Source organism: Salvia miltiorrhiza, chromosome 4, assembly GCF_028751815.1.
Source record: "Salvia miltiorrhiza cultivar Shanhuang (shh) chromosome 4, IMPLAD_Smil_shh, whole genome shotgun sequence".
NCBI classification, from domain to species: domain Eukaryota; kingdom Viridiplantae; phylum Streptophyta; class Magnoliopsida; order Lamiales; family Lamiaceae; genus Salvia; species Salvia miltiorrhiza.
Genome location: NC_080390.1, coordinates 39,684,500 through 39,710,967, shown reverse-complemented (window position 1 = coordinate 39,710,967; position 26,468 = coordinate 39,684,500). Strand labels below are relative to the sequence as shown.

General features: G+C 34.8%; 2 protein-coding genes across 2 annotated transcripts; one reads left to right on the top strand and one right to left on the bottom strand.

Moving 5' to 3' along the window:
- Positions 1 to 10,799: 10,799 nt before the first annotated feature.
- On the top strand, positions 10,800 to 13,539 carry LOC131021615 (probable methyltransferase TCM_000336). Its single transcript, XM_057950873.1, has 4 exons — positions 10,800 to 11,236; positions 11,307 to 11,708; positions 12,702 to 12,974; positions 13,055 to 13,539. Exons 1-4 carry the CDS (start codon positions 11,162 to 11,164, stop codon positions 13,379 to 13,381), a joined length of 1,077 nt encoding a protein of 358 aa, XP_057806856.1. The 5' UTR covers positions 10,800 to 11,161; the 3' UTR covers positions 13,382 to 13,539.
- A 2,674-nt stretch (positions 13,540 to 16,213) lies between these two features.
- On the bottom strand, positions 16,214 to 19,855 carry LOC131021614 (replication factor C subunit 3-like). The gene is made up of 11 exons (XM_057950872.1): positions 18,913 to 19,855; positions 18,718 to 18,828; positions 18,584 to 18,616; positions 18,045 to 18,222; positions 17,769 to 17,950; positions 17,544 to 17,680; positions 17,365 to 17,460; positions 17,189 to 17,258; positions 16,994 to 17,068; positions 16,822 to 16,867; positions 16,214 to 16,588 (listed from the first exon to the last, which is right to left on the bottom strand). The coding sequence occupies exons 1-11, from the start codon at positions 19,729 to 19,731 to the stop codon at positions 16,533 to 16,535; spliced, it is 1,803 nt and encodes a 600-aa protein (XP_057806855.1). The 5' UTR covers positions 19,732 to 19,855; the 3' UTR covers positions 16,214 to 16,532.
- Between the last annotated feature and the right edge of the window lie 6,613 nt (positions 19,856 to 26,468).

The window sequence follows — 26,468 nt, the reverse complement described above, 5'->3', positions numbered from 1 at the left end:
GCTACGCCGTGTGCCCGACGCCATTCCCCATCTCTCATCCCCTCTGGAAGCTCCGGGAAGACGCACCCCCAACGAGCCCTATTTTCTTTCTTCCACGGAATCCGCCGCAAATTCAGAGCAAGTACAGAGATCAAGGGATTAATTGGTTAACCGGAGTACAAACCGGTTCGGTTTCCGGTTAACAAAATGGCTCTTATTCGATTTCGATTAACCGGTAAACCGGTTCGGTTTTAATCGAACCAGACCGGTTACCAGCCCTAATCTCATGCATTGAAAGAGTAATTCAATACAACGAAGTCATCTCCAACAACCAAAGCATTCACCAAGAAGATCATCATGTTCTTCGTTAAAATCATCCAAGTCAATGTTTGATTCATAAATAAGGTGGAAGCCCTCTGGATTGAAGTCATCAAATTCAAATTCTAGTAAACATTCAAGTTCAAAGATATCAAGAAATATATTTCCCTCCAAGAAGTTTGAAGAGAAGAATCACATGATCACAACTAGGGGTGGGAAGATAGGGTTCGGGTATAGGGTACCCAATTACCCGACCCGAAAAAATCGGGTATCAGGTACCCTACACCCAAAAAATTAGGGGTCGGGGTCGGGTTCGGGTACTTAGGGTGTTAAAAATTCGGGCATCGGGTATACCCAAAATACCCAATTTTTTAATTAATAAATTTTAAACTATTTAATTAAATTTAATTTAAAATTCTGTAAAATTTTGAATTAAAATTTAATTTTAATTTAAAATTTTAGACTTGGGAGTTGAGATTTGTGCTTGTTGATTTTTGATTTGATATTATATATTATTTGTTAATACATGGAATTAAAAACATATACAATTATATAGGGAAAGGCTGAAAACAGGGGCTACAATTTTCGATTTTTTTTAAAAAAAAATAGGGTATTTCGGATATTAGGGTACCCGATTAAGCCAAATCGGGTAATTCGGGTACCCTAATACCCCGAAATACCCGATTTTCACAGTTTGACTTGAAAGATTCTATTTTGACCGGGTAATTTAGGGTACCCAAATACCCGAGTCGGGTATTAGGGTACCCGATTTTTTTCGGATTCGGGTTCGGGTATAGGATTTTGGTCTTATTCGGGATCGGGTACCCGATTTTTTCGGGTAGGGTACCCGATCCCGACCCGATTCCCAGGCCTAATCACAACCAGCAACAAATTCATTTCAATCCATATATTTTGGATTTGTATACTTTTTTTGTATTTCATCTATTGAATACAACAAAAATTTGTGTTTACACATATGTTTATTAGAGATGAAAAAAATGAGAAAATGTTGAAAAATATTTTTACACCCCTACCTTAAATAATATTATCCAACATTGGAGTGAAAATGAGCTGTCGAGAAAATTTTCCACTCTATCCAGAGAAAATTTTTCATCATAGTAAACATATAAAAATAATTAAAATGAGTGAAAATATATTTTTTCTCTCATTTTCCATCAAAGTAAACACACTCTAATATGAAAAAGTTGTGTTAGTTAAACCGCCTTCACTACTAGCGTCGTTTGTGGGAAAATAAGTTAAGACGTGACGTGTTTCCATTGTGTTATTCTTGTGTTTATGCGTGTTGATATTTCCTTGAAAGCTAAGTGTTGAAACATGTCTATGCATAAATCTCATGTTCAGCATTTGAAGATCTAATATTATCGTTTTTGTCTGATTTTGCACGTTTTTATGATAAGACCTCCACTGCACATTTTTTTCGTCAAAGATTAAATGCAAAGACACCCTACTCTGCTGTAGACATTGCTTGAGGCCGATTTATTTATCAATGTATTATGCGTATAAGACTATTTAAGTAATTTTAATAATTTTTTTTAGGGATTGCTTTTAATCATTTTATTATTCTTATTAATTTTGTTAGTCAGTTATCAATTTTTTTTCTTACTTCATCCGTCCCACGAAACATGACCCAATTTCGTCTTTTTGAGTTGTCCCACGAAGCTTGACCTATTTCTAAAAATGACAAAAAATTTATTCTTTATTCATATTTTCACTTTTTCACCTACCACATTTAGCATACAAAATATCAATTTCTTAATTTTATATCGAAAAGAACTGAGTCATGCTTTATGGTACAGACGAAGTATTAATTATTCTATTTGTAAGTGTTGACTGTTAGACTTTTGTTTCTAAGTCACGTCAATCATTCTTCATTTTTGTGAACTTTCGTCCTTTGTTTTGTTCCATATTGAAGTATATTTTGTATTCTCAATTTGTTTAATTTACTTTGAAAAATTAAAACAGTTGGGACGAAGTTATTGCCAGAAATTTGAATGGTTACAAAGCTTTTTGAATTCCATTATTTTTCGTTTAATTGATCCCCATTCGTGCAAATGCACATGAGTGATTAATCAGATTGAACCAATACTCGTAAAAAATAAATAGTCAGAAATCATCAAAATCTAAATAATTGATCATCGAATTATAATTTTTACTTGTAAATTATAATGTATTTTTGTCGAAATTCGACGAGTTTTTAAGTAGTTATATTTGAACGAGAAGTTATAAAATGAATACAATATTATCCAAAGAAAATTATATTCACATATCACAAAGACATATATATATATATATTCCGTATCTTGGGAAAAGTAATAGGTCAAATCATATGAATGTATTTTGTACTTCAATAATGTAACAACTAACAAGTACTGAAAATTAATGTGATGATGAGGGTTCTAAAAGCTTCTAGTCAAACTTCCATCATAATATAATAGCTCGGCACGCTTCTAACTTGATGTATCTTTGCAACTTATGTCATACACTCATACTCCTTTTAATGTTGTCTTGTCAAACTTTTCCAAATTTCATTATACATATAGAATCTAAAACTATATAGAATCTAAAAATCCTAGCTAGCATTTAGCAACATCAACAGTTGCAAGCTAGTGGTTGGATTAAGTTTCAAGTGGGCATGAGAAAAGGAGTAATTGAAGGGATTTATTTGAATTGATGAAGCAAGAAACAACATAATTGCCAAAACGCATCATCTGCGGAGATCAAGATTCAAGAACGAGAGCAAATTGATACGTAAATACCACTTAGAGGGTCTTACTAGCTAAACTTATTTTAGAGTGCTTAGAGCACTCCCAGCAGAAATCCCAAAATTATGCTCCTATATTCCTCCTTAAAGCTTTCCTATTTAATTTTAGGATCTCGATTTTATAAATGCATACACCAGATCTCCTATTTTCTACATAAAAATAATAATTATGTGTGGGCCCTACTAATTATAAGCTTAAAATAAATTTAGGGTGGGTGTGAATTTAAGATTGAATTTAGGTAGGTGTAAAAAATTTTGTGGGCCCCATCCAATTTAGGGGATTTGTTGGATGCATTTTTTATCTCATTTTCAATTATTTTAGCCTAAATTTAGAGTTAGTGATGCTAAGAGCACTCCCAGCAGATCACCTAAATGCATCACTAACTCTAAATTTAGGCTAAAACAATTGAAAATGAGATAAAAAATGCATCCAGCAGATCCCTTTAATTGGATGGGGCCCACAAAAATTTTTACACCCACCTAAATTCAATCTTAAATTTACACCCACCCTAAATTTATTTTAAGCTTATAATTAGTAGGGCCCACACATAATTATTATTTTTATTTAGAAAATAGGAGATCTGGTGTATGCATTTATAAAATCGAGATCCTAAAATTAAATAGGGAAGCTTTAGGGAGGATTATAGGAGCATAATTTTGGGATTTCTGCTGGGAGTGCTCTTATAAACTTTTGAAACTTATAAGATATTTCAAGAACTTATAAGATGTAGTTTTTTAAAAGCTTATAAGTTGTTAAAGTGTTTAGGTAATTGAGCTTATAAGCTAAAAAAAGAATTTTTAGTTAATGAGAAAAAAATATTTGTTAGAAAGAGTGAAAGTTTTGATCACTACAAAAAACAATTTTTAGTGGCGACGCTTCTTGTCAATATATGTATCAAAATTGTCATTATAAGTGCTTAGTGACGATTTTTATGTTCGTCGTTGAGTCGAGACTGTATACACCGACACTAAAAGTATTAGTGACAACGATAAAATAATGTCACTGCATATTCAAGTATAGTGACAGATGATCTTGTCAAACTTGTAGTGATAAAAATATAATTGCCACTGCTATACAGTGACATTAAATATCCGCAACAATATAATTTGTCACTATTACACTGTATTGTCACGATACACAATATTGTCACTATACATATATTTTGTAGTGATAAAAATAAAATCATCACTAACATGTAGTGACAATAAATATTGACAACAGTTAAATGTGTCACTACTACACTATTTTGCAACTGTATATCGTACCGTCACTATAAGCATATTTACAGTGACAACACTCAATTCGTCACTGATATATAGTGACAATAATAAAATTTGTCACTGATACATTATTTTGTGACAACGATTTTTTTTTTTATCACTGAAAAGCTATTTGTAGTGACATAAATACGATCGTCACTTGTATTGTTACCACTAAAAGCTCTTTTTTTGTAGTGATTGCTCTCGCAAACACAGAACTATTGGATAGAGTGATGGAACAATATAAACCCAACATTATCGTATGAAAAAACAAAAAAGTAACATAAAATAAAAGTACGCACAATGGATGATTTTATACTGCAATGTTAATTAATTGCAATTGTATGTTTACTATAAAAATTCCTTTTACAATGAAGATACATGAATCACTCAATAAAATTCCTCTAATTGAGTGGAGTTGAAAAGAAAAAGAAAAGAAATCTCTTATAATCCTATCAACTATGCTAGCAACAATTAGACTTTGATGAAGTTAATCTATGAATGTCAAACATACAAACCTACCGACTAGTCCTAACAAACGAGTCTCCCACTCAAGGATTGTTAGGCACACGAGTCTCTCACTTAAGGTGTGTTTTGAACTAGACGTCGTACAGATGTTTGAACATTACCTTATGAGCTTCTTCACTTGTATTTTGCTTGAATGAACTTGGTGAGCAAGAAAAACGTGGCTAGGAAAATAGGTAATGGACGTGCCTTGTAGGTTTAACTTGGAGCCAAAGTAGTCATGTTGGTTAAGCAAATTAACCAACATCCCTACTTTCATGGAAGACCAAGTCTTCAAGCTTCAAATCTTCTTCTTCAATCTATGATATTCGATCCACTCTTTGACCAAATCTTTGATTTGATTTAATTCTTCTCCTCCATATTTGTGATATCCAAAAATATCAATATTAGTTCTCTTAATAATAAATAAGTGAAGAAGATAAAATAAAGAATTTATTCAAAAATGAATAAATAATTATTAGAGTTAAAATAACTCTAACGGAGAGAAAATAAAAGAAAATGGAATTTGAATGATATATGATGAAAATAAAAAAATATAATTGAATTTTTTTTGTATTATGAGAGTTCCTTAGAAGATAATGAGAAAATAAGTTGGGGTAGAAGAACTTATTTTTTGGGGAGCTTATAAACTCTTAGAACTTATTTTTACAGCTTATAAGCTCTTTAGCAGCTTATTTTGCCAAACACTTTGAAGGAACTTATAAGCTCCTCAAATGGTTTTTTTTAAAAAAACTTATAAGCTACTAAACAGCTTAGAGCATCAACAACCGTGCACCCATATGGGTGCAATAGAAGAGCTTCAATTTTAATTTTTTATTTTTCAATTTTCCTTTTTTTTTTTTGCTTTAAAAGGGGCGTGTCTTGCCACGGCCCCTCCTTTGCACCGAGTGCGGCGCCATCAATCCCGGGTGCGGCAACGGTGGCGGGTGCGATAGGCCGGGTTCGATCCCGTCATTGCACCCGCCGTTGTTGATGCTCTTATAAGTTGTTTTAAAGAGCTTATAAGCTCAGCCAAACACCCTCTTAATATCTAAATATTTGCAACTTTTTACAATCGTGTCCTAGCATAAGCATATTAACAAATTAGTCCCTAATTTTCCAACTGTTTTACACTTATAATCTAACAATCGGATTCGGGCTCTTTTTGCCTTGTTTGCATATAGAGAATTTTTTTTTGAAGAAAAGGGTATTGATTTATACTTCCTCGATTCACCAAATAACTTCTTAAGAGATGAGAGGAGTACGGATTTTAAGATAAAGTTATTGAGTATATTGGAAATAGTGAAAATATATTATAATTAGTATTGAAAGTGGTCAAAATATGTTATAATCAATATTGAGAGTAATGAAAATTTGAAAATTAAGTAAGTATAAACATGATATTCCCTTTCAAAAAAAATAAAAAAAATAAATAGGATATTATTAGTGGTAGGGTAGTGTCCCAAAATAAATAGAAAATTATTTGGGGGAAATGCTAAAAAATGAAAGATAATCAAACTCGAATCGGTTCAGTTCGATTATCGGATTAATCAATGCCTGATAGGGCTAACAAATCGTGCGGATCGGATCGTTATCGGGTCGACCTGATATCGACCCGACCTGATAAGGCCAAACTCAAACACGACCTGTTAATGGAATGCCCGAACCCGACACAAACCCGACACGATTTACCTAAACCCGAACTCGACACGAACCCGATAACAACACGATTCAAAGCGTGTTGACACGACACGATCTGATTACAACCTGATAACAACACGAATTTGGAGCAGATCTGATAACAATCTGATCTGATTTGCCCAAGTTCATTCACATCAATAATAATAATAATAATAATAAATACAAGTAAATATTTAATAAAGGCTAAACTAAAATGTAGAAAAAAATCATGAATAAAAATTTAAAATAAATATTTAATAAAAATTTAATTTTATCGGGTTACCTGAACCCGACTCGAACCTAGCACGAAATTATCAGGTCTTTATCAGGTTGACCCCATAAGGACCCGAACTTTATCGTGTGTGTCACTAATCTATTGATTTCGTGCGATTTCGTATCGTGCTTTCGTATCATGTCGAAAATTGCCAGCCTACCTGATATCCTTTTAGAAACTCCTAAATATGATTTATAATAAAATATCCAATATGCCTCTTAAACTAAAGGCCATGATAAGATTTTTAATTTGATACGAAAAAACATAACAAATAATTCTGAAACAAAGAAGTTATGATTGTCTAAAGATTCGAAACTAGTAAAATGCCTTTTTTTTCATTTTCTATATTTTCTCTCTCCTCGTATCCACTATATTTGTTTTCTTTTCTATGTTGATTTTATTTTATTTTCAATGTTTTCATTTGTGTTTATTTTGTATGCTTTTTTATTTACATAAGTTTTTTTTTAATTATAATAGTTTTTAGTATAACTAAAGTGTAGGAAATTATATTGATTCAATTATAATCTTTTAATCTTATACGTAAAATTTCTAGAAGGAAAATTTGTATTAATTTTAGTATAATTTTGTGGATGAATAATTAATTATATATATTAAAAATAAAATTTTAAATACTATGATTTAGATTATTTAATTTTATATATGTTTGAGTACGAATTTCTTTATTTTTTATATAAACATTTTGTTATTGTCTTTTTTCAATCAAATGTTATATTACATCCCCCCTCTGATAAATGTATCATTTGGTGGATGGTCCAAGTTTTAAGATTTTTTCTATTAATTAACAATTAAATAAGTAAATTATGCTAATTTAAAGATCATACCACGGTGAACTCGAACCCAAGATCCTTAGCTTTATGCATTAACCACTCTACAACTAGGCCAACACACGCCCATAGTTTTAAGAAATATTTGGTAGATTATTTGTTTAGTGGAGAAAGGAACCCACTACTTTTTAGGTGTAATATTTTTAAAGAATAAAAATATACTCCCTTTTTTGGTAATACACACTCTCTCTATACTTAATATTTAAATAATTTCCACTAACCAACTTTATCTACTTTATACTCACTTTATCTACATTATACACATTTCTTAATCTCCGTGTCCAAAAGAAAAGAGACATTTGAAGCAGGACGGAGGGAGTAAGAAGTTGTGTGGTGTCATGTCCCAAAATAGACATGATACATTTTTAAGAGATGGGCGGAAATGAAAAAAATGAAACATTTTTCAGGCACAAATGAGGTATTAAATTGACATTGATAAATATTAAAAACAAATTAATCTAATTTTTTTTTCTTGTGGTATCTTACTCTATAATTATAATAAATAATGTTAATTACAATGATCAAACAATTTAAATATTTTTATAAATGATTATATATATCAATTTATAATAACTTTCATCATGAGGGATATGCACTACAAGAATTTTTATAATGAGATATATTTTCTTTGAAAGATCTAATTAAAATGATAGCATTATATTATTTATTGTATTAATTCATAAGTATACCCACTTTTAATAAAATGCATGTAAAAAATTTATTTTAAACATATTGTTACTTTAGTAATATTAAAACAGTATTCCCTTAAAATATAAATATGAAATATATGGTGAAAAATATCTTTTGGCACATATTACATGATCTTTTTTAATTATATACATTAAATTTAAATTGTATAATTTTTGCCGTGTCTGATGTCATATTTTGATATAACTATTCTATTTGAAATGATATGTTTTTTTTTTATCATGACTAATTGTATGTTTCTATATGAAGAGCATGAAATTGCAATGGACTAAAAATTTAGTTTGTAAGGATGATAGAAATGGTGATAGTACTGCCACAAATGTTATGTACTATTTATTTTCTTTTTATTGAATTTATTGACAATCTAATTTACAAATTATATTTATTAATTATTGTGCATAGTACGAGTGAGTATATAAGTTATTTTTATACTACTGCTAGTTAACTCATATTTTTTTTTCATACTTATTAAATTGTATGGATTCATCAATAAACTAGCCACCGTTCATCCCTCTCTCTGGACCATCGCCCCATCTCCTCATCCCCTTAAGTTCTTTTTAACTTAAATGGATCAAGCATATACCATTCATCAATTAGTTGTAGCTAAAGGCTAAGTATGATCTATCCTTAACAATTTTTCGATATTTAAAAATTGAGTAGGACCGTCATATGATTTTACAGTGATTGAGCTAAGGTAATTAAGCTATTTACAATCCTATTCAGTTTTTAGATACAATTTTTTTTTTTGTCGAATTATATATTTGCATAATTTCTCGTAGTGTAAGTATTACTAATTGGTTAAAATTGATTACTAATGACAAAAAAAAAAAAAAAAGTTATGGTTAACTATTTATTAACCAAATTATTTCGTGTACACTGCATAAAGCAATTGTACCAAACCAAACACTAAACCGAGAAACGATTGGTTAGAAATTACAAGAGTGGCTCTTTTGAAAGTGGGTGTATGGATGAATAATGTGTTACGTTGTGATGCAAAAAATGGCTAAGTGGTGGACAGGCGTGATAAATATAATTGGTCAAAAATCAAAATAGGGCTACGAAGAGATGAGTATCGTTGAGCAGATTTGATTAGGAGGGGCTACTATCTCAATGTGTAGTCATGTCAACACTGCAAAGTTTCAACACTATATAATAAAATAATGCGCAGTTAAATAAAATAATGCAGACATGTTGAGTTTGGCATATATGCTCCATTTTGCAGTAGGTGTGGTGTGGTGTGGTATTTCAAAAGCACTGGTATTGGTCAAATCCAACAAAGGGAGGACTGAGGAGCCCATTCCAAAATTGGGGGAGTTGGGAGTTTCATTTCCAGCCGCTCAATAGTCACCCACTCCCTCTTTTACAAATTAAGTTTGTACTAAAATACTATTACTCATATCATCCGTGATAAATATGGTGTGAATAAAAGAAAATATTTTTTTCAAATATCAAAATATATGTAAAAAAGTGAAAAAGAATTCATTAAAATTGATATGCTAGGTAATTAATAAATCATTTGTGAAATAATTTTTTATAAATATTGTGTGTGAATGGAGGTATATATATATAGGGTGTGGTTTTAGAGAGAACTACATTATTTGTATGAACGTGAGAACCATCAAATCTAATGCATACACTGTAAAAATTAATGCATTTGATGTTAAAATTAATACACTAAAAAAATAAAATAAAAAATTGCTCCCTTCAGGATTCAAACCCGGGATCTGCATTCATCTAACAAGATGATGCATCCACCGTAAATCTTGATGATCGAATGACTGAAAATGGTTCTCCGTTCTTTTTTTATTTAGTGGTTCTTTCTTGCACCTCTCCCTATATATATATATATATATATAGGGGAGGGCTAGAATAAAAACACTCTTAAGTGTATAAAATATAAATGATTTTCAGCCCTTAGATCATCAAGATCTACGGTTGATTCGTAACCCTTTTGGATGAATTTGTGGTCCTGGGTTCGAATCCTAAAGGTAGCAAAAATTTATTTTTCACAATTCGTAACCATGTTGGATGAATTCGTAACCCTGTTGGATAAAATTCGTACATTAAAAAACGTTTATATTTATATTTTAAGAAGTGTTTTTACTGTAGCCCTCCCCTATATATATATATATATATATATATATATATATAAGAGCTAAAATAAGAGCATTTCTTAAAATATAAAATAAGAATAATTTTTGGTCCTTAGATAATCAAGATCTACGGTTGATTCGTAATCTTGTTGGATGAATTTATGATCCTGAGTTCGAATCCCAAATGTAGCAAAAATTTATTTTTCACAATTCGTACCTCTATACAGCGAATTCATACGTGTTCTACATAAAATTCATACATTAAAAATTGCTCTTATTTCTTATTTTAAGATGTGCTCTCACGGTAACCCACCCCTATATATATATATATATATTGTGATAGAGAGAATGAGACGGGGATTTTCAAATAAGAATCAAATAAAATAAGAATGAAGAATCATTATTTTCAGCTCTTTGATCATTAAAATCTACAGTGGATGCATCGTCTTGGCGGATGAATGCAGTACTTGAATTCAAATCCTAAAATGAGCAAATTATTTATATTTATTCGATTGTAGTAAATTTTGCATCGAATGCATTAAGTTTTACATCAGATGCAATAATTTTAATGATTCTCACGTTCTTAAGAAAATTATAGTAATTTTTGCTATAACCACACTCTATATATAAATCTAGTTTCTCCTTCAATCAATTAATGTAGGCAAATACCTCCATACACAAAGCCTATTAATCCAGTCTTGATCAGTCATCACCATTGATGGATATCCACAAAGCTTTCCATATGAAGGGAGGAGTCGGCGACAACAGCTACTCCAAGAACTCTTCACTTCAGGTTGATCTCTCTCTCTCTCTATCTCTACTCTCTAGTTTTGTCTCTGATTTGGTTTATAATTTGTTGGCAGAAAAGAGTGGCTGAAAGGTTGAAGCATATAACCGCGTGGGCCATCGAAGAAGTATTCATGAGCGAGAAGCCCAAGAGCTTAGGCATGGCGGACCTGGGGTGCTCGTCGGGGCCCAACGCTCTGTCCAACATAAAACAAGTAGTGGAGGCGGTGGAGAAGGCCAGCCGCCGCATGAGAGAAGCGCCGCCGGAATTCCGAGTGTACCTAAACGATCTTCACAGCAATGACTTCAACACCATATTTCAGGGGCTGCCCGATCTCTACAGGGACCTCAAGAGAGGAGGCACAAATCAGCCGCCTCTTTACATAGCCGCCTGCCCAGGCACATTCTACGGCAGGCTCTTCCCTGACCATTCCCTGCATTTCGTCTATTCCTCCAACAGCCTGCACTGGCTCTCTACGGTAATTAACAAACCTCCATTTTTTTTTTCTTGCTGATTGCGTTTAAGTACAAGAATTTTTCACTAAAATCTAATTTTGCAAATGAACTAAATATTTTGTCTCCAAATACATAAACTTTTAGTTGTTCTAGTTTTCACAAAGTTATAAATTGCCATGTGATTAATGTTGAGGTAGATGCTAAAATTGTCTACATGGATTAAATTATGGATGTTTAACAATACTGGTAAAAATAGCTAACGTTGTATGCATAATTAATGTTATTTTTATTTGATAAAATAAAAAATATAAATATAATTTTTGTTTTATTTAATTTTTCAATTAACAATTTAGTCTATATAATTCTATTAACTCTTACAAGATTTTTTTTAGAAAGTCTATTAGTTCATTACTTCTACTAAATATAATTTATTAGATAGATATATTTATTAATTATAAGCCTTATCAATAGCTATAAGTATATATCATATAGATTTAGTGTAATATTTAATTAATTAGTAATATATTCTTACAAATATTATATATGTAAAATAACCTTAAAATAATACCATGGAATATAGCATCTTGTAATAACTAACTATATTTTAAAATACTCTCCATCACTTTTGGTGTCCCATTTGTAATCTTTTATTTATTTTTTTCTATTGTATTTGCATAATTTTATAGTTGCTGATTAGGTAGATTAATACCCAATTAGGATATTATTTTTAGCATTTTAATTTCATTTGTTAAAGTTAATATTAGGGTGATTAATTCATAATTAGATATAAAAGTAAGGTTAAATATTACTCTTATTATTATAATAATTTAAAACCACAAAGTTTTTAAATCATGAATTGTCTTATTTTGTTTATAATTAGCACCTACAAAAGTTGTTAATCGTGAATTAAAAGCAAAATTATATTTTTTTCATGGTAGCCATACAAAAATGAAATGGATAATAGTTTGAAATAGAGTTTTTAGTGAAAAAAGGCGAGAATAAATAAGATTGATCAGGTCCCAGCGGGCATCTACGAGAAAGAGGGACGGTCGATGAACAGAAAGAGCATTTACATATCGGAGAGAAGCCCTCCGGTGGTGAGGAAGGCATACTTAGAGCAGTTCCAACACGACTTCTCGTTGTTCCTCAAGTCTCGCTCACAGGAGCTCATCCGCGGTGGCCGAATGCTGCTCATTCTCTTGGGAAGGACCCTCTCCGACCACGCCCACTGCGCCAATTCTTTCCTTTGGGAGCTCCTCTACCAGTCTTTAGCACATCTCGTTGCTCAAGTATATATATATATATATGATTTTAGTTAAGTACTACTTCTTTTTTTTAATGGAAATTAATTATATAGTGTTTCGATCAGGGTGAGATTGAGGAGGAGAAGCTGGAGAGCTACGACGTCCATTTCTATGCGCCGTCCAAGGCAGAGTTGGAAGATGAGGTGAGGAAGGAGGGTTCGTTCAAGACGGAGATGGTTGAGATGGTTGAGATGAGGGACGAGGACGTGAGCGGGAGCGCGGTGGCCAAGGCGGTCAGGTCCATTCAAGAATCCATGTTGGCTCACCACTTCGGGTTTGGGGAGCCCATCTTCGACAAGCTCTTCCACCACTACGCCCTATTGATCGATCGAGAATTCGCCCAACGCCATGTTAAATCCACTACCGCTCTCCTCCTCCTCACCAAGTTATGACCCAATATAATCTTTAATTTCTAGTCCTATAAAGCTATGCAAGCTTCTTGTTTCATCGCTTATTTCGCTTGTTTCTTATTAGTTTTAGAAGAAACTGAACGGTTTTTATCTTCTCAACTTGAAAGTTGGTGTTATATACGTATATCGGTAAGTTTTAATTTTTTTTTTTTTTGGGGTAGTTGGGGAGGGGGAGCAGTGGGATTTGAACCCGGGACTTCACTGTTCACACACAGGAGGTTGCACCGCTTGGTGTGCCCTTGGGGACACGTATATTGGTAAGTTGGTAACCGTGAAAAATAGCCACTTAAGTTCCAACGGGTATAAATTATGGTTATATATTTTTGGGTAAATGTCATGAAAACCTCTGAATTATACTCACTTTATCAAAAATACCCTAAAACTTTTGAAATATTCTCTAAACCCTCAAACTATCAGGTTTTTATCAAATATATCTCGCATCTATTTTTCGGTTATCAGAAACGTGATGTGGCTCGCCGGATGCCACAATGTTATTTATATTCTATTTTTTTTTAAATGACATGGAAAAAACGACTTCGTTTCTTACCATATTCTATCGTACGTGTTTATCCCTAATTTTAGGTTATTAGCGTGAATTTCAAACACGATAGTAGTGAGTTTTAAATTTCAGAGTGGATTTTTTAAATTGATATGGTGCGAAACGATGTCATTTTTTCCATTGCATTTTAAGAAATAGAATATAAATTAAATTGTGGCATCCGACAAGCCATATCACGTTTTTGGTGACCGAAAAATAGATGCGGGATATATTTGATAAAAATCTGATAGTTTGAAGGTTTAGATGATATTTTGAAAGTTTCGGGATATTTTTGATAAAGCGGGTATACTTCATGAGTTTTCATGATATTAACACTATATTTTTCGTGTAAACATGCCATAAAACGATTTTTCGAATATAGACTTTCTATTTGGAGGTGATCATATGGGAAGGGAATAAGAAGCGGGAAAAAAAAGAGGAATTGTTTCATGACATATATAAATATAATAGGAACATATGAAGTTCGATCAAATTACGTGTATATATACAAATTAAAAGAGGTTATGGCTAAAAAATACATGAACTTTGGAAAAAGTTGTAATTTTCACTTGAATTTTCAATTAAGTTAAAAAAAATACATGAATTTATATTTTTATTGCAATTTTCACTTGAGTTTGATAGTTGGCAGTCGGAAGTTCACCTGATGTTGATCTAACTTCTGATGATGAGTAGTATTTAGAAGCTCGAAGGTAAATTAATATATTTGACTTAATTTCTACTGTCAACTAAGCTCTAATTTCGTTGAAAATCAAATTTAGATGAAAATTGCAACAAAAATATAAATTCATGTATTTTTTCTTTTGCATAATTGAAAATTCAGGTGAAAATTGTAATTTTATTCAAAGTTCGTGTATGATAAACACTCATTTTTTGCATAGTTTTTGTGGTTTTTATTCCTAGTATTGTGTTCGAATTGTGTTTTGTGTGATATCTTTTGAAATTAATTTCATATATATTGTTTCGTGATGTCACGTTTTGGTATAATTTTGGCCAATTATATGTAGGAATTGGTGATTAGGAGCAGTATTTTTTTAGGATTATGTTCGAGAGGCGAGAGCGTGGAGAAAAAAGTTCAAAGATCAAGAAAAATGACAAAGAAACGAAAAAATACCGAAAAGGTGTGAAGATCGGCGATCTCCGATATTGGCATGTTTGAAGAGTAAAATCGGCGATTGCCAAACTTGCTGTTTCAATTTCGGCACCTAGCCTTGACTATCGGTGATCGCCGATATTGTTAAGAGGAGAAGAAGGATTTCGGCGACTAGAACAACGATCGTTGAAATGACCGCGTTTTTTTACATTGTGCGCGATTTTATCTGTGTATTCGTTTTTTGACTGAGTTTTTCCCTGTGCCTATAAATAGGTCTCATTATTGACCTATTATAGGGACTGCATTTTTATTTTCTTTCTTCTAGATTTAGAATTTTATCGCTTTCATATATTAGAGTTCTTTTCTTGCAAGATTCAAGACTTGAAGATTCATGCTGTCATTCTTTTTGCGTTTTATCAATTTCATTTATTTTTAGTGTTTTCTTCTTTATTATGTCTTTGATTTATTTTATGATGTCTAGCTAGAGTGTATTTTTTGGCCATAACCCCAAACTAAAATTTAATATTGTTTCTCACGTTCTTATAGATTGAATTGTTGATCAAAATTCTTGATATGTTCAACATTTTACAATTTCACAAAATATTTATAATAAAATTATATTTTTATTAAATTTATAATTTTTATATTATAATTAAGTTAATATTTATTTTATACTCCCTCTGTCCCAATATAAATCTCTCACTTTCCATAATGGGACGTCCCAATATAAATGTTTCATTCCTTTTTTTGGCAATATATTCTCTCTTTATACTTAATATTTAAATAATTTTCACCAACTCATTTTATCTACCTTCTAGATATTTTTTAATCTCCGTGCTAAAAAAATTATGTGATATTTATATTGGGACGAAGGGAAGGGAGTATAAAAATATTTCATGTGCATTTCAAGTTGCGAATCTATACTAATAGAAAAATAGCCTAAGTCACAACTTGTGGATTACCTATTTTACCCCTATTACATATTTTATTTTAAGATTATTTATTTTACATATTATACATTTATAAGAATATATTAATTCATTAAATATTACACTTAATCTATGTGATATATATCTATAGCTATTGATAAGACTTATAGATAAATATATCCATTCGATAAATTATCTAATAAAAGTAATGAATTAATAGATTTTCTAAAATAATAGATTATCAAATAAAATAACATTAATTACACGTACAAAGTTCGTTCTTTCTTTCTGCCAATGCTTGTTAAATGTGCATACGTTGTTTGTCGTCCTATTCTGCATGTGAGATACATCATTCATGCCTTATCTGAAATAAAGGACATATTAAAAGGCATCTATAATATGTATTTGCTTGTAGAGATGAGAAGCCCAAATCATATTAATCCACAAAAATTCGGTCGACTGCTCTTCACAATTATATATCTCCTCTTAAAAATAGGGACCTCTTCCCCATGGCTGAATGCAGGGGTATCTTCTGTCTAACATTATTAATGCCGATTAATGCCGATTGCTGAAACTCTTTCTATATATGCTCATAAACTTGGCCACAAATTCTGCACCGTTACCAACACGCAATTTAATCATTCATCAATTATACATCTTAAAACTTAAGATATATAAAATTTAATTAAGCAACACAACTATATAAGGCCTCTATATATATTAAAATTTAATTCATCGGTATCTAATTAAGCATAGACTTAGACAGTCTGCGAGGGAGATTCAGTTCTCTTCTCTTCTCAGCTCATGTTATTATAATAGGCATAAATATTGTAAACATAATTACCTTCTAACTTGAGTAAAGCACTTGTTCCACTAGGGAGTCTCTTATCCTGCAAAATTTTGAAAGAACTAACTTCATATAAGGCATCTATATATTTTTCCTTTTCCATATTTCAATATTTTCCTTCTTTTACATAAGTCTCAAATGAAACAAGGAGGCGAAAGACTAGACTTACATAGTATGCATACCAATAGTATATCTCCCTTTTCAAACTTGCATCAACTCCTCGAAGGAGTTGTTCAACTAGTTTCTGTGGAAAAAAATTTAAAAATTTAATTGTTCCTCATGAAGTTAGACATAAGTTTTCAAGTAATATATAATTATATATGATCTGAAACTGAAATCCTCACTAATTTAATCAATAAATTACCAGGAGTAATAGTTTTGGATGAACAAAATCCGCCAGAATTTTTTGAATCTTTCCCCGCACAGTAAATAATCTAAACAAGTTAAGTCAGAAGATGTATAAAGGAGAAGAAAAAAAATATTTTATTTTTCTAAATAAAAAGAAAAAGAAAAAGGATACTAACTAAAAGAGTTCACTACCTCTTTGGAGAAGGATCTGCCAAAATGTCGGCAGCAAGTTCCACAACGGCCTCTTCCCATGCAACTGGTATATGTTGGTCCTCCGCAAAAGGATAGCTAAAAAAATGTAATTCTTAATTATTTATTTGAATCGAAAATAATATCAACATATTTTTACTTCTAATGAGTAGTCATCTTACTTGTGTAACTTGCATGCTTCAAGTGCCATGATTGCTCTCCTCAAATTTTGCTTTGATTTGTTAGCAATCTTTGAAGCAAAACTTGTGGATAGCTCAAAACCTTCCTTTTTGGCTATCTGGATGAGGACCTCCATTACCTAAGTCAATATTTGGAAACAACTCAAACCAAATAAGTAAATAAAAGTGTTCCTGGATGAAATATATGTATATTGGTGGCATATATACTTGATGAGTTGTGGAGCACTCAATACTGATGAGTTTGCAGCGGCTCTTTACAGAGTCGAGGACGTCTGCATCGTCCTCACAGCAAAGGATAAGTTTGCAACAATCTGAGTAACAGTCCATGATCCATTTTATGAGGTGCTGTATGTTCTCTGCAGCCTTATCAACATCATATAAAACCAATACTGCATATATATCGACGAAAACTGTTAATAGTAATTTGATGGAATGCTACTTATATATATTACTCCATTTGACAATGGAGTTAGATAGGTGGACCTTTGTAATGTGCCTTGTTAGGAGCTACACTGATTTCAGGGGTGACGGTAAACTCGCTGCTGATTTGCTTCACTAGAGCTGTTAGTGCATATGCTGCTTTAGACTCTGTGTAGACATTGAGTTCCATGTGGTGAGGACTCGAACTTACCGGAACGACTACTTGCATTGGCCTCGATTCCTGTTCATACAACAAAAATTGGATATATCTCAAGATTGTTATTTCATACAATTAATATATATCATGATTGATGACATGAAAGTTATAATGAAACTACTCTGTTGCTTTCTTTATATGCAGATGAGATCCTCTCTTCCAAAATCGTTATTCCATCTCATATCTATATGACTATATCTAATGTTGTTGCATTCATGTTTGATTTCTTCAATTGAAAGTGAATGGCATATCAGTTTGTTGCATCCATATCAACTCTCACTCAAAATTTGAGAAAATCTAAAGGTTGAGCTTCGACTAACATCAGTTGTACTGTTTCTTCAAATATCTTCGCACACATGATTAATGCAACAGATTTTAAACTTACCAAAATATGAAAGTATCGCAAGTCATGAGATATCTGCAAATCAAAGAAAACACAACTTTAGCTAATTAAGCATCCAAATTTGTCATTCATTTTTTCTTCTTTTTCCAAAAAAGAAAAAGAAAAGAAAAGCTTACATTCCAAACAGAATCACCATAAAGCTCACGGAGAAGAGCCATAGTGAGTGCCTTCTTACCAGTACCAGGCAGCCCTTTCAGCAAAATATGTGGAAACATTTCACTGTTTGCCTAATAACACAATTAACAAAACCAAAATGTGTGAGTTAAGCAGAAAGAAGAGCTAATCATAATGGAGACATGAAAGAAACTGACGAGCTGGTGAAGAAGCTGAGCTTCATTCTTGTGGCAAGCGAATCCAGTCAAAGAAACAGGCTGATGCTTGTCGGCCCAGAGCGGCCTCAAGCTCTCAAGCACAACAGCCTTACTGATAAAAGAAGCCTCGTCGAAGGGCCTCTCCCTCTCCGGCGACTTCTTAGAAGTCTTGCAAGACCCCTTCTTGATGCAGAAGAACCACGTCGTCGTCTCCGACTGATTCTTCCTTCTGCTCGCCACAAACCTCGCAGTGCTCGCACTCGTCCGCTCACTTATATTACTACTCTGCCTGCTCATGCCAGAGGTCGAAGTGTTCTGATTCAGAAAGCTGGAGGTGGAGCTCCGAGCAACGTAGCCAGGCGGCTTAGGCAGAGGCGCCGGCTGATTGGCATCCCCGTCGGCGCGAGAAAAGAAAAGGGAGTCGATGCTGTCGAAGTTGACGGTTTCATTGATCTCGGGCAGCTCGGTGTGTTTGGGTCTGGGCCTTAGCCTTGACCTGGGCGCGGATGCGGCCCTTCTGCTGTAGCTAGGGCGGTCTTTCTTGAGCGGAGAGGCATACCTCCGGCGCTCAGAAGCGGTGAAGAGAATGGGGTTATCGTGAGGATTAGAAGGCCTGCGCTCGGACTGCGAGAAGGGGCAGTCGACGGAGTTAGTCCGGGAGATGTGGAGATCGGAGTAAGTTCTGCGCGGTCTGTAAGGGGACTTGCTGTTTCTTCTTGGAGCGGGGCTTCGCGGCAGAGGGATGTCGACTTCGTTCTCGGTGTCGGAGGGCTCGTAGCCGCTTCTGATTCTGCTGGGGCGCAACGAGGTCTCCATCATTTTTTGGGTTGTTGATTTGGATCAACCCATTATCTTATAGTTGGGGAGGGCGGTGAGTGCGAGGAGGAGGAGGACCAAACATCGGTGAAGGCGTAGCATGTAATGTAGTAAATCATTTTTTTGTTTCTTTCTGGACTTTGGGATTTCAAATGATGTTGTCTGTTATAAACACGGAATATTGCTGTAACTCAGTGTTATACAACAAGACAAATTCTCGAGTCAGACCAAATATATATACTCTCTCCCTCCATGAAATATTGTGCTAAGTGCTAATTTATTATTCCCTCCGTCCCACTCCAATATGCTCACTTCTTTTAGACACGGAGATTAAGAAAACTTACTTTTTAATAGAAAAATGGTAGTAAAGTGACGTGGTCCACACCAATTAAGTACAACTTTTTTACTCAAAAAGGAAAATGACCTATTGGAGTGGGACGGAGGGAGTAGTATTTTGGATCTCATTCTCCACTAACTAACTTAATTAACTTTTTACATTTTTCTTTATTTGTGGGCCTCTTTCTCTACTAACTAAATAAATAACACAATTTTTTTAAAACTCGTATCTCCCTCCCTTAAAACAACATTTCGTGGACAGAGGGAGTACGGACCATATCAAAATTAGAATGCGAGTCTGGATAGGTCTGAGCGCAAGTAGGGGCGTAAAAAAAGTAAATTGATATGTAAAAAGTAATATTTCATAAATCACATAAAAATCATTGGTATGAAAAAAGTAATGTTTCAAAAATCAAATAAAAAATATTATTCCTAGGTATTGAATACATGCTTTACGAATGATCATTGAAGGAGATTGCCATTAGGCTAGCATCAATTGTTTTTAAAATAACACATATATACCCCTCCGTTCACAAAAGAAAAATTCCCATTTGTTCTTTTTGGGACGTCCACAAAAAAACTTCCTACCCATTTTTGAACTATACCCCACCATTCTCAATACTAATTAAAACAACTTTTCACTATTCCCAATACATTTATTAACTTTTTCTCCACTTTCAATACACTCAACAACTTTTAAAAAAAAAAAACTCGTGTCACTTGCTCCTAGGAAGTTTTTTCGTGGACGGAGGGAGTATTGTATTTATACTCTCCTATGGGAACAGGTCTCACAGGAGGCCGACTCACACAACAAATATTCGTTTCTGCTTTCAAATAAGATATTTTTGTCACCTGGTTTTGCATATAAATTATGAAATTAATTATAATTTGTGTCCGTAAGTTACATTTCGTTGTAACATGCTTCTGACGAGGCGATTCATCATTTTGTCATCAAAAAAATAAACCATTTGCAAACTTGAGGGTTCTGAAGTGAAAATTAGCACTATAAATAAACAGAGCTACTCGCAAGTTATTCGAGATTCGGCTAGAAAAAAGCTCATTTGGAGCTCGATTCGATAGTAAACAACTTGAGCTCGATTCGATAGTAAACGAGACGAGCTCGAGCCTGATTTTGAACTAGATAATTTTATCGAGTCGAGCTCGAGCCTGCCAGCACTCGGCTCGTTTAGCTCGCAAACAAGTTCGAATTCGATTATTCGCAAACATGTTTGTAAGTTTGTTCACAAACCTTCAACCGAGTTAGTACGCGAGCCTTAAACGAGACTATTAATTAAGAAAATTTTCATAAATTTTTAACAAATTCGAGCTCGAACATCTAATAGGCCGAACTCAAACTCAAGCTCGAATTCGACATTATCGAGTATCACACGAGCTGAGTTTGAAAGCCAAGCTCGAGTAACAAGATAAAAGTTCTAATCAAACTCGAGCAGAGCTAAAACATCCAAGTATTTAAACGAGTCGAGCTCGAGCTAGTATTCGGCTCGGCTCGTTTACCGCCCTAATGAAAATATATGTTAAGGATATTTTTTGAAAAATACTTACGGTGTGTTATCTTTAGTTGTTAAATTTATCATAGGAAAAAAGAGGGATAACAAAAAATTTTCTCTTTAAATATATGTTTGTCCCTTATTTTCTATAAAAAAAATTACTACCATTTTTCGCTCCTTCTTTCAGTCCAAGAAGAGATAATATCATCCCTTCATTTTTGATGTGATAATATTAATTATTCTTTCTTGAAGTGAAAAGAAGAAATGAAAAATGGTGAAATATAATTCTCTTTTGTAGAGAATGATGGGGAAAAGAAAAAGAGAATTTAAAGGGAGAATTTTTTATTATCCCTCTTTTTTAATTTTCATAATAAACTTATCAACAAAAAAGAACAAACCCTTAAAGTTAAGGTCATCAAATTATGATCAAGGGGAATAAAGAACTATTATTGATCTTTTTCAAAATAAGGGGAAAAAAACTGTAATTTTTTTTTTTGATCGGAAGATAAAAAAAAAAAACTGTAATTAACCCTAAATTATTATTGATCTTTTCAAAAATAAAGAAAAAAAAACTATAATTAACCCTGAATTATAATACAAGTACGTTCATTTTCTTGTTTTGACAGCCAACATAACCAGACCAGCTAGCTGGCCTGTTAGTTTAACATAATTATTCATTTTCTTTTCATCTCTCCTTGTTTTTTAGGATTTTGACAGTGGAGAATCTGGAGATACCCATTGAATTTTATCATCTGGCAAAAGGCTTTCACAATCTAGCAGCTGACGAGTTTAAATAATTGTTTGCAGATGTGTGGGCTTAGAAGATTCGGGTCATTTGTGTCACAATGTCGAGGCTATTATTTTATACTCCCTCCGTCCCATTATTTATGGGACAAACACTGTTGGGCACGGAGATTAAGAAGAGTAGAATTAAGGGAATTAGATGTGTAGTGTTATTTTAATTAAAACACACACACAGTCACACACACTCCCTCTCTGCCTCACCGGTACACGCTGGCGCCGGCGCCGGCGCCGGCGAGCGCCGCCTCGTCGGCTCCTCTCAGTCCCCACCCCCTCCCCGTCCTCTCTCTCCCTTCCCTCTCTCCATAGCAGAAACCAAACCAAAATTAAATCGAAGAAATTAAATCGAACAAGTTTCAAAATTGCAGAAACAAGTTTCAAAATTGCAAGTTTCAAACAAGTTTCAAACAAGTTTCAAAATTGCAGAAACCAAAATTAAATCGAAGAAATTGCAGAATTAAATCAAAGTTCCAAACAAGTTTCAAAATTGCAGAAACCAAATCGAAGAAATTCCAAACAAGTTTCAAAATTAAATCCCCAAATCGGAGCCCTATATTCTCAAATCCACGGCCTCCTCTCGAATCCACAAATCGGAACCCTAGAGGAGGGCGGCGCGATGGAGGAAGGAGAAGATGGACGGTGGACGTGGACGACGTGGAAGGACGACGCGGGATGAAGGAGAAGATGAACGGTGCGCTGGAGGAAGGAGAAGATGAACGGCGCGCCTCTTCTTCTTGTCGGCGGCGCCGCCCTCCTTCGGCGACGCGGGTGCGACCGGGCGGTGGGGGGGCGCGAGGGCGGTGGTGGCGGTGGAGGCGACGGGCGGTGGTGTTTGAAGAGAGAAGGGAAGCAGGCGGCGAGTCGGCGACTGGTAGGGGGAAGCACGCGGCGAGTCGGCGACTGGTAGGGGGAAGGAGAGAGAGAGAAAGAGAGAGAGAGAGAGTAGAGTTATGATTTATTTAAGGATAATTAGGGACTATTTTAATGCTTAATCCATCCCTTATTTTTGCTTAAAATAAAAATGTCCCATGTATGTTGGGACAACCAAAATGGAATTTGTCCCATAAATAATGGGACGGAGGGAGTATTAATCAGAATTCCTTAAGAATAATACTTCGGCCGTAAGCTAGGGAACTAAATAAAGTAATACAAGAGAAATGGTGTGATCAATTTAAGGTATTTATAAAACCAAGAGATTTGTTGGTTTGTTGAGGAATTCTATTTCTTAAGAGATTCACCAATCTTGAATTCCCATGTAGTAGTTATCCATATTTTCTTCCTCAACAAATATTGCTGCATGCATCCCACAAAAAGAAACCCTTAAATTAAGTAACCGAACTTCATAGAATATATATGCTCCTGTCACGCATCACCATTTTTGCTGCCACGATCTCATCTCTTCTCTGATTGCTGCAATGATATTGGTGATCAACCACGAATTCAAAATATTAAATGGCATATGATCAATTTACGTTTCGAGCAGATGATCGCAGTATATTTATTTACTCAAAACCGATATATGGTGAGTGAGAAATAATTGATTAAAGTTAGGTACTTGAAATATGGAGTTGTGGGAAAGTGATAAGCATTAAAGAGATATTTATGCTTATCCACATTAGTTTGTAGACAATAATTAATACAGCATATAAGCTATACATCCGTAAATGTAATAAATCTATATGCACAAGCAATGAGTTGCAAAGCCCACACGCGCTTAAATCTTGGCAATTGGTCTTTCCTTAGATCTTGACAATTGGTCTTTGAGCCAAGCCTTAGCCCCCAACGAACTAATTATTTTGGACCACCGATTTTTCGGCCCAAACCGTTGGGCCCATGCGTGCACATGGTTGTTCATCCGGCGATTACTGTCTGGCAACATATGGATCGAGGCCCAAACCGTTGGGCTCATACGTGCACATGACAGTTAATGGACTAGTTATTTTGGACCATCGATTCTTCGGCCCAAACCGTTGGGCCCATATGTGCACATGGTTGTTCACCTGACGAATGACGATTATTGTCTGGCAACATGGATCAGACCCAAACGTGCTCACAACACAAATTGGTACATAATTTACCTAAACAATGTTGTAATAGAAATTTTATTAAAAGGAAAATAGAAAGAACAAAAACAAGTGAAAGCACCCGCGAGAAGCCACGAGAAACCGAAAAACAAACAAGACTAAGAGAACATTTTTAGAGGATCATCCTCATCAAAACAATCTTCGTCGTCAAGCATATCTCCCCATCTTTTAGAAACCACGGTCGACATAGCACGAGCAGCGTCAGAAGAAGAAGAGTCTATCACAAAATTTTGCATAAGCGCGCCTTCAGAATGAGCATGTTGTACTTTTTTCAAGAACTCCATTGGCGACGAAGAGTCAAGAACGGCTCCCTGCAAAACAGCACCAGCGACACGACCAGTTGTTTGTTTGTCCGAGGACATACCATTCTTGATTATACGCCGGAGCCGGTTCTTGATAGAGGAATCAGAAACCTTCCCCTTCTTGGAAGCCCCTTTCGGACGCCCACGACCGCGAATTATGGGGGGATCCTCCATTGTCGCCTTTCCTGGCGTCACAGTCAAAGCCATGTCTGTATTACTACAATGCATAGTGACAATATCAACATGTGTATCTGACACTATAGTAGTTTCCACCGGATGTCGGGTAGTGTCATTCATCACCGGAACAATCTCCATACCAACAGACTTGTCCGCCCTGTTATCACCAACCGAGTGTTCAGAGACAACCTCATTATCCAACTGAACCTCAGCATCCAACGACTCCAGAGCAGCAAAGGGGTTGTAAAGGTCCACCTGCGCAGCCTCAGATCCAAGATTTAGGGAACCAACGACTTCCTCCCTTGTTGAATCCGGGAAGGTGTCCATCTCGTCATCCCCAAGAGCAGAGTCACGATTCGAGGGGGTCAGGATTCCACCCTTCTCATAAACAACCATCTGAAGAGAAGCCTCAGAGCAGGCCTGTTTACGATCCACTTGTTTCCATTTGGAGCGATGTTGCTGAACAGGGGCTGGGTCAGTACCTTTGCCAGCTGGTTGACCCTCAGTATCATTCATCCCCTCTTTAGATCTCCTGCAAGAGGTAGTAGCATGGCCAACAACACAGCAAGAGTGACAATAATATGGGAGGTCTTCATATCCGAATTCGAGAACAAAAACCCGATCCCCACATTTGACATCAAAAAAATCAGGCACAGCCTTGGAGACATCCATCTCAACCAAAATACGCGCAAAATGACCCACAGAAGCATGAGCAGATAAACCATCAATAACAATTGGTGCCCCTACGTGTCTAGCAATACCAGAAAGCACCTCCGGATGCCAATACTCGTGAGGTAAATTAAAAACACGAATCCAAACTTGTGCTTTAGTGGATGAATCCTTGTATGGATCAAAATTTGGGACCCAAGTCTGCAAATGCAAGATGCCCGGACGTAATTTCCATGTATTTTTAGCGAAAGCCAGCGCCATATCTTCCGCAGAGGAGAATTTCAGGGTGAAGTAACCTTTACCCAGAGGAATAATTTCCCAAGATAAATCCGGCTTCCATATCTGCTGTAACTCGACATGCAAATCAGCAGCAAAACGAGGACGATCCCCCTTGCGAAGGATAATCCGGCCATGCAGGGCATGAGAGAATGATCGCACTTGTCGTTGATGGAACCCTTCCGAAATGATAAGACAGGGTTTATCGTTCACCAAAGAAGGCTGTAGAACCGTGAAGTCATAGGCAGGAACATCAGCTTGCCGACTTCCCTTCGTCTGTTTGAGAGTATCCGCAAAAGATCGACTGGATTGTTGTGCTTTAGATTGACCCTTCCCGACGAACTGTTCTAGTGGCGGCATAGCCGAGGTTGGCCCCCCAAGCCGAAGAGGAGACGACGTCTCCGCCTGAGAAGGCGGTGGAGTTTTCTGTGCAGCCAACTGCGGAGAATCAGAATCCGTCTCCTTCTGATCAGATGGTGAGAAGGCGTCCACCAGAGAGACGACGCTGGCCGTAGGAGAAGGCCGAGAACCAGGCAAAACGGGACAAGAGACGTAGTTATTTGAGACCTGCGGGAACGGTGGGAGGG

Coding starts and splice junctions, on each gene's coding strand:
- LOC131021614 (XM_057950872.1), bottom strand. CDS start 19,731: ATGATGGAGACCTCGTTGCGCCCCAGCAGAATCAGAAGCGGCTACGAG. Junction 17,461..17,543: donor GAAGCATGCAAGTTACACAA/GTAAGATGACTA, acceptor ACATTTTTTTAG/CTATCCTTTTGCGGAGGACC. Junction 17,259..17,364: donor GCAGATCCTTCTCCAAAGAG/GTAGTGAACTCT, acceptor TAACTTGTTTAG/ATTATTTACTGTGCGGGGAA.
- LOC131021615 (XM_057950873.1), top strand. CDS start 11,162: ATGGATATCCACAAAGCTTTCCATATGAAGGGAGGAGTCGGCGACAAC. Junction 11,237..11,306: donor CCAAGAACTCTTCACTTCAG/GTTGATCTCTCT, acceptor ATTTGTTGGCAG/AAAAGAGTGGCTGAAAGGTT. Junction 11,709..12,701: donor GCCTGCACTGGCTCTCTACG/GTAATTAACAAA, acceptor AAGATTGATCAG/GTCCCAGCGGGCATCTACGA.